A 12,281-nucleotide genomic window follows, 5' to 3' on the forward strand; every position below is an offset into this window, starting at 1 on the left:
TAACTTGATACATCACATCAGCATCTGAACCTAATGCAGCACCTAATACATGGCAACATAATTTGATACATGATATCAACAAGGCAATATATTACTCATAATGATTATAAAGTCTACAGAGAAAAGAAGAAAGAGCACTTACCTAAATTTAACACCATTAGGCAAGTTCTTAATCTCTACCTGATACAAGTTATCTTTTATTGTCTTGTATGGCACTTTATTCTTTCCTGTTGTCTTGGCTGAAAAAGATATTGTCACTTAATGACAGACATTTGTTCATAGTAATTGTAAGTAAAGCATTAAGTTGTACAATGAAATTTCAGATGTTGAAACTTATAATTACATTTAATAAATATTTATTACCTATAATAAAAGGTTTTTTTACTTGAAGACTTCATCTTAATGTGAGTAATGGATTTAACATTCATCAGTCATACCTTGATAACACACATTTTGTGAATGTAAGATAAACATTCATTTACCATGCATCAAACATATTAGAAAATTGAAACATGACATGACATTTGGCAGTTGAACAATTCATGAAGATAAACTGAATGGGTTTTTCAATTGCAAACATGGAGGATACAAGGATACATATTACTGAAGATGGAGAGAATGCTATCATGGTTAACTGACAGTTCAGTAAACATAAATTTTCCCTGCCATACAAATGATGACCATTACTATAGAAGACATTCATATTTCTTTCTCTTTATCTAAATAAATGTAAGTGATGACAAAAATGAAATTTGTAACAAATATTACCCCAGCAGTCATTAAAGATCTGTCGCACTTGTGACACATATTTTTTCTTGATTTCATCAACCGCTGGTGATAAACTTGTCTGTGAATCTAAAAAATTAAACTGAAGCCTAAATTGCATATTCAAACAATAAATATTCATGTCATTCAAGATTTTAAAAACCTTCATATGATTTGACAAACAAAATGCCATAAAAAATGAATGGACATGGATCTTAAATCCAATGTATAAAATAATTTTGTACAATACTGTAATTGGCAGAAAAACTCAGTTACATATAAATACAAAATATGCTAGCCAAATTCCTGTTGTATATGTTGATTTGTTTCTTTACCATTCTTAATTAATTTTGTTCACATGTGAATGTATAACCCAGTGTAATCTATGTTTATTTTCTGGCAATTACATGTATAAAAAAAGCTTTCAAAAAAAGAGTGTCACTTTCCCTTTTGAACCTAGTAGCATTTCAAACAATATCTGGACCTAGTCTAAAAGTAGTGGACACCATCTTGAACATAACAAATTCAAATATACAAGCCAGTAAATAAAGCAGCTATGTATTAATATATTTAAACTAATTGACAAATTTATTACATATAATGCAATTTTGGCCAAATGATCATGACACTATTAATCTGCCTAAAAGCTAACAATGTAATGTAATACTTGCCTAGAAACAAATATTTTCTGCCACTGAAAAATTGTCATAAAATGATATAAAACTGATTAGTTATACAAACCCATCATGCTGGTTACGAACTGATCTTTCCATTCAACAGTCTGAAAAAACTGGTAGGCCCTTGTGTTACCGAATACACCAACACGTCTAGTACTGTCAGTAAACAGACCACCAATATTTACACCCATGTCATTAAGAGCTTCACACTGAAAATACATGATAACAAAGTCCCTCAAAAAAAATGATGCTTTACTGGGCAAATAGAATTTTCAGGAATTCAAGATAAAACCATTTCTTTCTATTAACTGTGAAGTCTTGAAACTATCTCTGGTGTTACTGTTATTAAGTGCTAAGAAGATTATCAAATTAGCTGCTGTGAACACTTTGGATTTCAGATTGACATCATTTCCATTTAGGCCAAGCAGATATTAAAAGTCTTCTGGCGAAAAGCCCACATTTCAATATTACCAGTCATTAAAGGGGAATGAGGACAACAAGATTTCAAGACAGCCATCAAGCCAGCCATATATGATGTACCACTGGCAAAATCTGCATTTTCAGGATTATGTAGTTAGCAAAAGAGGTCTTTTGGTGAAATCCCCATACTGATATAGCCATCCATATGGCCTCCACTGTGGACAGATTGAGAACTAGTTTGCATCATTATCATTAGTACCAACCTGACACATTACCAACCGTTAATATGAAACCCTCCATGTTCAAATTACTTTCTATTTAAAAGTAGGACTGACAAGATATCATTGTAGAAATATTGGACTCAATAACAGCACCATTTTAATTTTGGACCAATAAGACAGTATACGAAGTCTTTTGGTGAAAGCACAATGTTGATATGACCAGCCATCTAAGCTCTTTTCCTTTCTGATATGACCAGTAGTGCTAAAAACCAAAGTAAAAGCACAGACAAGTAAAAGAAAGAAAGAAATCACAGACAAGTAAAAGAAAGAAAGAAATGGAGAGGCCGAAAAAATGGGAGAAAATGTATTAGCAAGCAAACTCTGCCAACTAAATGGCAAACAAAGATTTACAAAATAATGACAACCTCAGCATCAAAATAAAAATGAAAACTAATGAGTAAAAAGTATTTAAACAAATCAGTTCTAAATGAACCTCAAGTCTAATCATCAGTGAAATTAGCTTGTTTAAAACTGCATTTTATTAAAAATAGAAATGAAGGAATCTATAATATTTACATTGTTACCTGAAACACTACAGTAGTACATTTTATAAATCAATGTTTGTTAGATGCAGGTTCTCTTCCTCCAGGTTGAAGTATTCATAGGATCTGAAAGATGACCTCATACATGACTTCATGTTAACTGAACAGACATAACTTCATACTGAATCAAGAAACATGACTTACCGACTGACTGATCAGTTTTAGGTGGTGCCTTATGAATTTTGGGGTGCCCACAGATGTTGACAAATTTTGCCTCTGTTCCTCAGCAGTTTGCTGATATTGGACCTTTTCTGAAGCAGGCAGATGCTTCCATTCATTTGCCCACTGAACAAAAGTAGTTCCTGAGGATGATGGCTCTTTAAACAAATATAGATAATAATATAAAAGAATTCCGTTACTTTCATAAACAAAACTAACCACAAAAAATAATTCAAAAGTGATATAGGCATATAAATTGAAGTTTACAATAATAATAAACAAAATTCACTTTACCATCTAGATATTAATATGTATTAAGAATAACAGTGTCATTATTTTTCAAACACCATTAGCATACAGTTACACATATATGTGAATATAATTTAAAGGTGCATTTTATAAAAAAATTGCTCAGAGTATACTGCAAAGAGATTAATGAGTCTGGTTATACATGTGCATACACAAGGCTAGAGAAAATGTAAGCAATAATACCTGAATAGTAAATTAATAACAGAACATGCCAGAAGAAACAGGTAAAGCAGTACTTTCCACACACTCACTATGTTGCAGCATCAAAAACAAGACAAAAAGCAAAGTGATCAGAAAATAGAGTTTTAAATTACATTCATACAAAACAAACAGCCATTAACACCATTACCAGAGTGTATATATCACTAAATCAAAGTTATTTTACCTCTCTGACATCTTAAAAGTACAGACTGAAAATAAATAAAAATTAGTAACATAACAAGAGTAATAGATTTATGAGACTCCTTCATTATATAATATTTGCAAAATGAAGCCATTCAACACTGATGCATTTGTAGTAATTTCTGTACAATACAATTCATTTGCTTTCTAAATTTGTCAATAACCCAATAAGAGTGTTCTCAACACACAACTAATGACCTTTATTTTTTATTTCATATACATTTGACAGAATTTAACATCTTTACGATTTATATTTTATATTGTTGATAATAATGTTCATATTTTGAATGGTTTGTCTTCCTAAACTTATGTGCAAATTCACTGTTAGAGCATGTTAAATGTACCTTTAGTTGCCACTGCATAGCCACTATTGTGCTGAGGTGTCATAAGATGTAACACACACACACACACACACACACACACACATCTTAATGAAACATCACCTAAAGATGATCACTATCTCACTACCAGTGTACTAATAAGTTTACAAGAAGTAAATAAATGATCTGCATATGGGCAAACTGACGGACAGACAGGATTATTCAATGTAACATTACCAAGTGGGCACATGGTAAGATATCAGAGAAAATCTAAGTTTATGCAGAATAATTAAGCAAATGATGTCAGCATAAGTCAATATATACAGTTTTACCCCGCTATAGCACATCCGCTATTATATGAATTCCGATAAAACATGGTTTTATACAGAGTAGGACAAAGACCTAAACATTCTTTTGTTAGAATCTGTTAAAAACAAAGCAACACTTTCAAAGAGAATGAAAATAAATTTCCTTTTTCTTCCATTTTTGGAAATAGTGTGGTACAGGACTGGCTTTATCAAAACTGCACAGAGCAATAAAAAAGTTTGTGACCAATAACATATTTAGCCTACCAAGTGATTTTCCCTTGCAAAATATATTGTATGCACTAGGCCCTTTCAACTGTATTGGTTCTGGCTTGGAAGCAGAGCTTGAGACAGCAGGCTGCTGAATGCTGTGTTTCTGTTTTTGCCGCTTATTTCCAATCCAGTCCTGAAAATAATAAATAACCAGACTGTATGCTATTCATTGTGTCATCAACATTATTAAATTCATCCTAGATAATGCGAGCTTCCACTGACCTGCTGCACTCTATTTCATCATGTTTGTTTCCTGTATAATCTGTCCTTGAGAATAATGATCCTTGATTTTTTTGTTGTTGCTGTTGTTGTGGGGTTTAATGCCATTTTTCAACACATGATAGGCTATACATGGCGTCAAGTATTAATGGTGGAGGAAGAACCTTGGAAAACCCCAGAAACAACCACTGACCCACGAGAAGCTACTGGCAAGCTTCTCACATACCCACATTTGTTGAATCCGAGACTCGAACCCACACAAACTGAGGTGAGATGGCAGTGATTCGTAATGAAAGCACTTTAGACCACTCAGCCATTCGGGGCCCCCTACGATCCTTGACAATGGGCAATCCATTTTGTACCAACCTCCAAAAACCAAATTGCAAAGCATGTGGCTAGCATATGGTTTTTAGGCAGACTAAAATATATTCAAAGATGCAATAAAATCATAATTTCAAAGAACGGATGTATTTAAATGATTTACAAACTATTGAATACATTTACTTCTGCAGCCCCCCCCCCAAAAAAAAAACTGAATATGAAAACAACTGAGAACATTCATTTCTAAGGTGAAATAGAGATCAAGAAACCTAAAGAAATGTTAAAGCCAAAGATTTTAATTAATTGAAAAGAAATGTACTTTTGAGAAGTTTTACTTTCATTTGAAAATTGAGAAGCAAACACTGGAAATATCCTGCAACTCTGACTTACGACAGTAATTGATTAATATAACCAACTGTATTGCTTTTAAATTATTAAGAAATGCAATTCATTAAGCTGCTGGATATCAAAACTTTGCAAGAAAGAGGAAATTCTTTAAAACAACTAACCCTGACTTGTTGCATTGTAAGGTTCAGAGAGTTGGCCAGGTTCTCGATTCTTTTGCCATCCTTTACACTTGTCAATCCTGCATTCCATTCTGTTTCCAATGCATGCAGTTGTTCATCTGTAAAGATGTGGCGCAGCTTTTTGGATGCTGACTGCAGCAGATGATAACAAATTATGAGTTATTACATTGTTTTGATACCATATAAATAGGACAACCAATTCAGGGGAAGTAGCTAAATGATTCTGAAGATGACTGTCCTAGCAGATGTCTAATGTCTGAGAGGTATATTTCATTCCGAATCAACAGGACATGATAAGAAGTCTTTCAGTGAAAATCACATATCAACTAATTTGACAAAACAGCTGCAATTGTAGCAATATTGGATACTATATTGGTACCATTTTCATTTAGGAAAAACCAAGCATAATAAAAAGTCTTGAGGGGAAACACGATGTAGATAGTACTGTCAACTGAAAATACAGGACCAGAGGTGATCAGATTTTCATCAAATCAGCACCATTTTAATTTTGGGTCATCTTTGGTTAAAACACCATATCTACATATACATCCATTGTAATAGAACGATTTTCAAAATGAATAACGTGTAAATATTAGATGTAAAAGTTCTAAGGACCAACAGAAAATTATAAATCTTTTAGTAAATGACATGTGACCTATTACCTAGTCCTACCTGTAATACCTGATAATTATGTTTTAACTAACGCGCTGTGTAGTGTGTTTTGATGTCGACTAACATCGTTATGAAAGTAAAATTTTCAGGAATATTTCACACAACTGACAACTAAAATAACGACGCTTTTCTACAAAGTTATAATGTTTTAGTCGTACTTTACTTACTATGATGCCCTTTCTCTAATAAATTCAAATTCTCACAAAAGAAACGGGCCCGTTTTCAAGTTTCTAGCACCTAAACAAAATCAAAGTGTGCTATGTCTTACATGTAGGACTGACCTATTTCCATGCACCCACTAAGAGTACCTGTACAATTTTCAAGATGACCACCATGGTAGATGTATTTCATATCAGAGGGGTATTATTTTAATTTAGGACCAAGCAGTATGTATTGGTTTGATTGGCATTTTTAACGTTGCTTTAACAATTTGAGTCATATCGCTATGATGTTTGCCGTGTGAGATAGTGGTGAATTATTCAAGGTTTAAACATGTGAGCGAAAAATCAATTTCATATATTGTAACAAGTGTGTTAAGGAAATATTAGGATAAATATACCAGCATAGTATGAGCTGTCATATGGGTCTCAGTCGACATATTTTCCATTTCAAATTCTCAACGTTCTGCTTTCAACTACTTAATTACGCACAGCTTCCGCAACCGGATGTTTTAGTTTTAGAAATTGTGCACATGCGCAACAGAGAAAATATTCCAACAACATTGTTAAGGCTTGGTAGCTACATAACGTATACTGCATCGTACGAACATATACGTTGTTGCGGTTTGAAGGCCTTAACAATATCAACAATTCCAGGCTTGTAGGCTGTAACAATGGACGTATCGGGTGCCATTTCATACTCGACCACTTTCTCTAATAAGACTAAGATACGTCAACAGTCAAATAAAACCAAAAGTTGGGTTCACGAATTATTTAATAATAATAATAATAATAATGATATATATATATATATATATATATATATATATATATATATATAGAGAGAGAGAGAGAGAGAGAGAGAGAGAGAGAGAGAGAGAGTAGTGCAGATTAATCATGATAAAAAATTGTAAGTTGGTTTTCTACTCTCTCTCTCTCTCTCTCTCTCTCTATATATATATATATATATATATATATATATATATATAGAGAGAGAGAGAGAGAGAGAGTAGTGCAGATTAATCATGATAAAAAATTGTAAGTTGGTTTTCTACTCTCTCTCTCTCTCTCTCTATATATATATATATAGAGAGAGAGAGAGAGAGAGAGAGAGAGACAGAGACAGAGACAGACAGACAGACAGAGAGAGACAGAGAGAGAGAGAGAGAGAGAGAGTTTAAAAAAAACAACTTACAAAACTGTGACAAACGAGACAATCGATAAAACCAACAGCAACCGTTGGATCTACTCTATCCAACTGAGGTATTATTTTAATATTGTTGATATCGCGTTTCAACCGATACTATCATAATGTCAATTTTAGGTACCTTTATTTTATTACTGACATATAAACTTCTTTTCTGACTCCCTCTTTTTTAGGATGATAAATCTGCACTACTGCATCATCAGTGCGCAGAGAGAGAGAGAGAGAGAGAGAGAGAGAGATAAAGTTAATGAAGCCCTGGAATGCAATAAAATAATAACAAATTTATGGATCATTTCTACAAATGAATATGTGAGAATGAATGAAACGGAAACGTGTTTTGGTCTTTATCATGTAAGTAATCAACCAAAAATATATATTCAAATTAATCCTTATAAAAGTGTGTGGATCGCTTTGGTTAAAATCATTGGTTTATAATAAATATTGTGTTGATCACATATTCCGAGTAATCATGCTGATAGAGGTACGTGAATTTCTTGTGTTTAAATCATGATATTTGTTGTGGTGATTACCCGCATGATAATGACCAAAAAAACGTTTCCGTTCATAACTGGTGGCATAGCACGGATTCTTGTTTTTTCCTCTCTATTATTTTGTATCAATGATCCATATAACGTTTTATTTTTTATTTTCATTTTTGCATTTCTTATTATTGCATTCCAGGGCTTGATGAACGAGCTTTTTGATGCTTATTGTCGCTGGCGACCAATACAACAGTCAGATTTACTAGAAGGAATTTCGAAAGATAACAGGCATTGCATACATGTATTTATGTAGCGATCACTGATATTTGTCGCCACTCGTACGTCAAGCTGTCAAAACTACCTGCTAAATGTCGCATGAGTGTATTATCTTTTCATTATATATTTAATCTGATTATAGAATATGAATAGATGCTAAACACTACGTTGAAGAAACGAGACAATTTTGGGCTATGAAACTTATAACGTATCCAGAAGCTTTAAAACTATGGATTATTGTTTACAATCGTAATGGAGTTACGTTAAGCTTGAAGAATTATCACGTATTTTAAATACTGAGACGAGCACTGTATTTCTATGAATGTGTGTGATTGTCGATAGCAACGCTCATTGTTCATCTAAATTGTCATTAAATGTTATATTAAAATACAACAACAGGTTTCTTAATTTGTTCACTCATGCGCACAAATACACACAATCTCTCCCTCTCTCTCTCTCTCTCTCGGTTGCGCATTAAACATAAAACCTCTCCAAATCGCAAATTAAATTTGATTCAAATGTTTTTCCGTTTTGCGGTGTTTAATATATACTGTTTTCGGAGAGAGAGAGAGAGAGAGAGAGAGAGAGAGAGAGAGAGAGAGAGAGAGAAAATCGCAAATTAAATTTGATTCAAAGGGTTTTCCGTTGTTTAATATATAATGTTTTCGGTTTATTGCACACACAGAGAGAGACAGAGAGAGAGAGAGAGAGAGAGAGAGAGAGAGAGAGAGAGAGAGATTTTCTCTAATACTTACATGCGTTGAGAGTTGTAGATATTTATAATTTAATGCCCGAGGGCCTCATATGATCAGAATGCAAAAATGGAAATACGAGTAAGAAAGAGAATTTTAATTCTAAGTGTACTGATATTGAATTTTTTTCTCTCTCTCTCTCTCACACACACACAGACAGACAGGCAGACAGACAGACACCCACACGACTGTCGCACTAATGACAAAAAAATTCCGTGTTGTGTTTCACGACACCACAGTGACGAAACAGCGACACGGACAGATTAGTTAGTTCTGATGCAACTGAATTAAAGTGCCTTCACAGGAAGAAGACAGAGCTGATAATCAGGATGACGATGATTACAACGATGGCAATAATCGTCATATGCTTAATAGAGACAGCTGAAATGTTTCCAGATTTATGGGCAGATCATTTGTTTTAATGCAACAATATATTTGTTGCGATATAACCTGGGTGAAATGTCTTGAGTAGGGTCAGATTCTGAATAAGGATTGCAGGCTTTATAGCTGGATCAATTAATTAGACCCGTTTAGTAAAAAACACTTTAGTTTTCTATATGCTTTGTTTTAAACAAGGTCATGGTTTTGATAGATTCCATGACCTAATGGCCCAAAGACTGAATAATATAGCTGAAAAACAATAGGTGCGAACAACTTGATAAAAGTAGATTTATCAAAAGCGAAAACGTTGAAGAAAACAGGAGACAAATTTGGGCTAAGAAACTTATGAATTATAAAATTGGATTTTCATTCATAATCCTAATTGACTTACATTAGATTTATAAAAGTATCACGTTTATTAAATGCTTACAGAGATGAGGACTAAATTTATGTGACCAGGTGTTTCTTTCAGCATCAAGGCTCACTGTTTACATCAATCTTATGTTGATACAACTTTCTGTTTAGAAGGAATAGCAAAAACAGGATATTCTAGATGACCAAGGAAGTGGCCATATTTGACATCAGATCCGGACCATTATCACTTAGGAACGAGATATCATAATTCTTGCCTTGAAAAGTCCGTGTTGATACGACCACTGATTCAGGTTGAGTAGCTTAAACATTTTCAAGATGGCAGCTATAGTGACTATGATGGATATCCACTGGGCACTGTTTGGATTTAGAATCAACAATGAAGTCTTCTGGTGAATATGTCTTTTTCTATCAGGAGGCCACGTTTGACAACTGATCTGGCAACCGGCCATCCCACACGCTCTTTTGATCTATGACCAGTAATGCTAATGTTAAAAATGTATAAATTCCTAAATAATTGATAAATTATAATGAAAATGCATGTGGGCCATACTGAACGTGTATAAAAGATAATTTGTAATTATTTTCAATTATGTAGGAAATTGTCATGGTTAAAAACAAAGTTTTCCTAACAAGGTGTGAAAATTATGTCATGAGACGGAAACCTGTTGAGATCATGGTAGTAATCATCCTGAGTCAACTTTCTCTGGCACTCTTGTTTCTGGCTACATAAACAAGCATCCCTGGAAGAGGCTAGCACTCTACTGGTTGAAAAGAAATTCCAGGAATGAATGATACAAGATACAATTTGTTGAAAACCATGTCACTATGACCATCCGTTCTGGAGCTGTGTTAAAATGTTCCATGATGCCATGGTAGCAACCATATTGAAATATACAATCAGCCACAATATTTAAGACCAGCTAAATGGAGCAAAATATTCAGGTGAAATCCCCATGTCAATATGACCATCAATTCAATAGCAGATTTGATAATAAGATTTTCAAGATGGCCACAATGTTGGACATAGTGAATGTCTGGGCTAATAAAACTTATTAGTGCAAGGTTAGCAAAAATGTACTTAACGTTACAATAGCACTCCACCAAAAAGGTATGTAAATTAAATGAAAATGTCTGAGAATATTTTTAATAGTATATGAAAGTTTAAAAAATTTTAAATATAAAAATGTATACATAGTGAAGGCACAAGTGACTCAGAGACATTCTAGGAAATAAAGACAGAAATGAAAGAACAACTTCAGAAAGTTCAGGTGTGGAGAACAACCATAAAGAAAGGAATACATAAAAGATTATGCAATTAAAACATGTTTATTGTGTCAGACATAATTATTAAATATATTTTGGTCACAATATTATGTTTTTGAGGCATGACAATATACAAAATGACAAACCAAAATGACTAAGTTACTATAGTGTACTTTATGTACTTTACAGTAAATGATAATTTCCAAGATATATTTCATATAAAAATGCTGTTGTCAGACTATCACTTCTTCAAGAACGCATGACTTTGTACTGTCATGAATTTATTATATTCATATACCCCCAAAAGAGTCAATCAAGTTACTATAAAATCTACAGCACATAGCCAGCTTTCAAAACAAACTTAATAATGATAACATTCATCACTTTGCCATGAGGTAAAATAACAAAAAATATAACAATACTGTCTGACTACAAACCATTAAATACAGTTCAAAGTCACTAAGTTTTCAATAATGGATATGACAACAATTTATGTGACTCTACAAGCAGAAGTTATGTTGAAAACAAACCAACCACAAAATATTACAGTTAATGCAACTGTTCATTTCACATCACCACTGGCATTAGGTAATAGCCAAATCTAGTGCCACATTAAAAATGGTCACTGGAAAGAGTTGTGCTATTAAACATGGAGTTATAATCTGTCAAACATAGGATTTGATCCAGAAATATTATATACATAAGAACCCTTAAGTTGACAATAGCTCAACAGCTGCAAGAAATACCAGTAAGTGTATAAAATGTACACTGATGTGTGCAGATGAAACTGTTTACAAATATTTACAACTTTTAATGAATAGGTGTTATCAGTCCCAATACCTGATTTATCGGCTTAGTCCAATAACATGAATATGAACATGATCATTATGAAAAATAAACGATGAATTTGGACGTAGCATTGCTTAGTTATAACATTATTAAAAAATCAGTCTCTTGTGAATCATCATAAATAATCATTACTATATTTTGACAATTTATTATGCATAATGTAGTGATTAAATCTTATCTCTTGCCATAATTTTGATCACTCTCAGTTAAATGGGTAACCATATGGATTTAAGAGATAAAAGCGAAATACTGTTTGTATTTGAGACATGAAAACAGTTAACTATACATGTATCAGTAAGTAAGAATTAATGTATCTTTATTCTAAATACAATATGTACAACTGGTA

At 33.0% G+C, this 12,281-nt stretch overlaps 1 protein-coding gene across 2 annotated transcripts in view; it reads right to left on the reverse strand.

Annotated features, from left to right (window-relative positions):
• LOC149773155 (uncharacterized) overlaps nt 1–7,001 on the reverse strand; it is a 125,326-nt gene extending 118,325 nt beyond the window's left edge. The window contains exons 1-7 of one of the 2 annotated variants that reach the window (XM_089946737.1): nt 6,752–7,001; nt 5,503–5,652; nt 4,448–4,586; nt 2,830–3,002; nt 1,507–1,651; nt 769–855; nt 143–239 (exon numbers count right to left, since the gene is read on the reverse strand). In XM_089946737.1, coding sequence (XP_089802863.1) covers nt 143–239; nt 769–855; nt 1,507–1,651; nt 2,830–3,002; nt 4,448–4,586; nt 5,503–5,652; nt 6,752–6,799 — 839 coding nt within the window. In that variant the 5' untranslated portion in view covers nt 6,800–7,001. Of the gene's footprint in view, nt 1–142; nt 240–768; nt 856–1,506; nt 1,652–2,829; nt 3,003–3,538; nt 4,421–4,447; nt 4,587–5,502; nt 5,653–6,751 lie in introns of those variants that run through there. The other variant, XM_089946738.1, reaches the window with a different exon arrangement.
• Between the last annotated feature and the right edge of the window lie 5,280 nt (nt 7,002–12,281).

Source organism: Sinohyriopsis cumingii, unplaced genomic scaffold (assembly GCF_028554795.1).
Source record: "Sinohyriopsis cumingii isolate HCF-2022 unplaced genomic scaffold, ASM2855479v2 utg000873l, whole genome shotgun sequence".
Classification (NCBI taxonomy): domain Eukaryota; kingdom Metazoa; phylum Mollusca; class Bivalvia; order Unionida; family Unionidae; genus Sinohyriopsis; species Sinohyriopsis cumingii.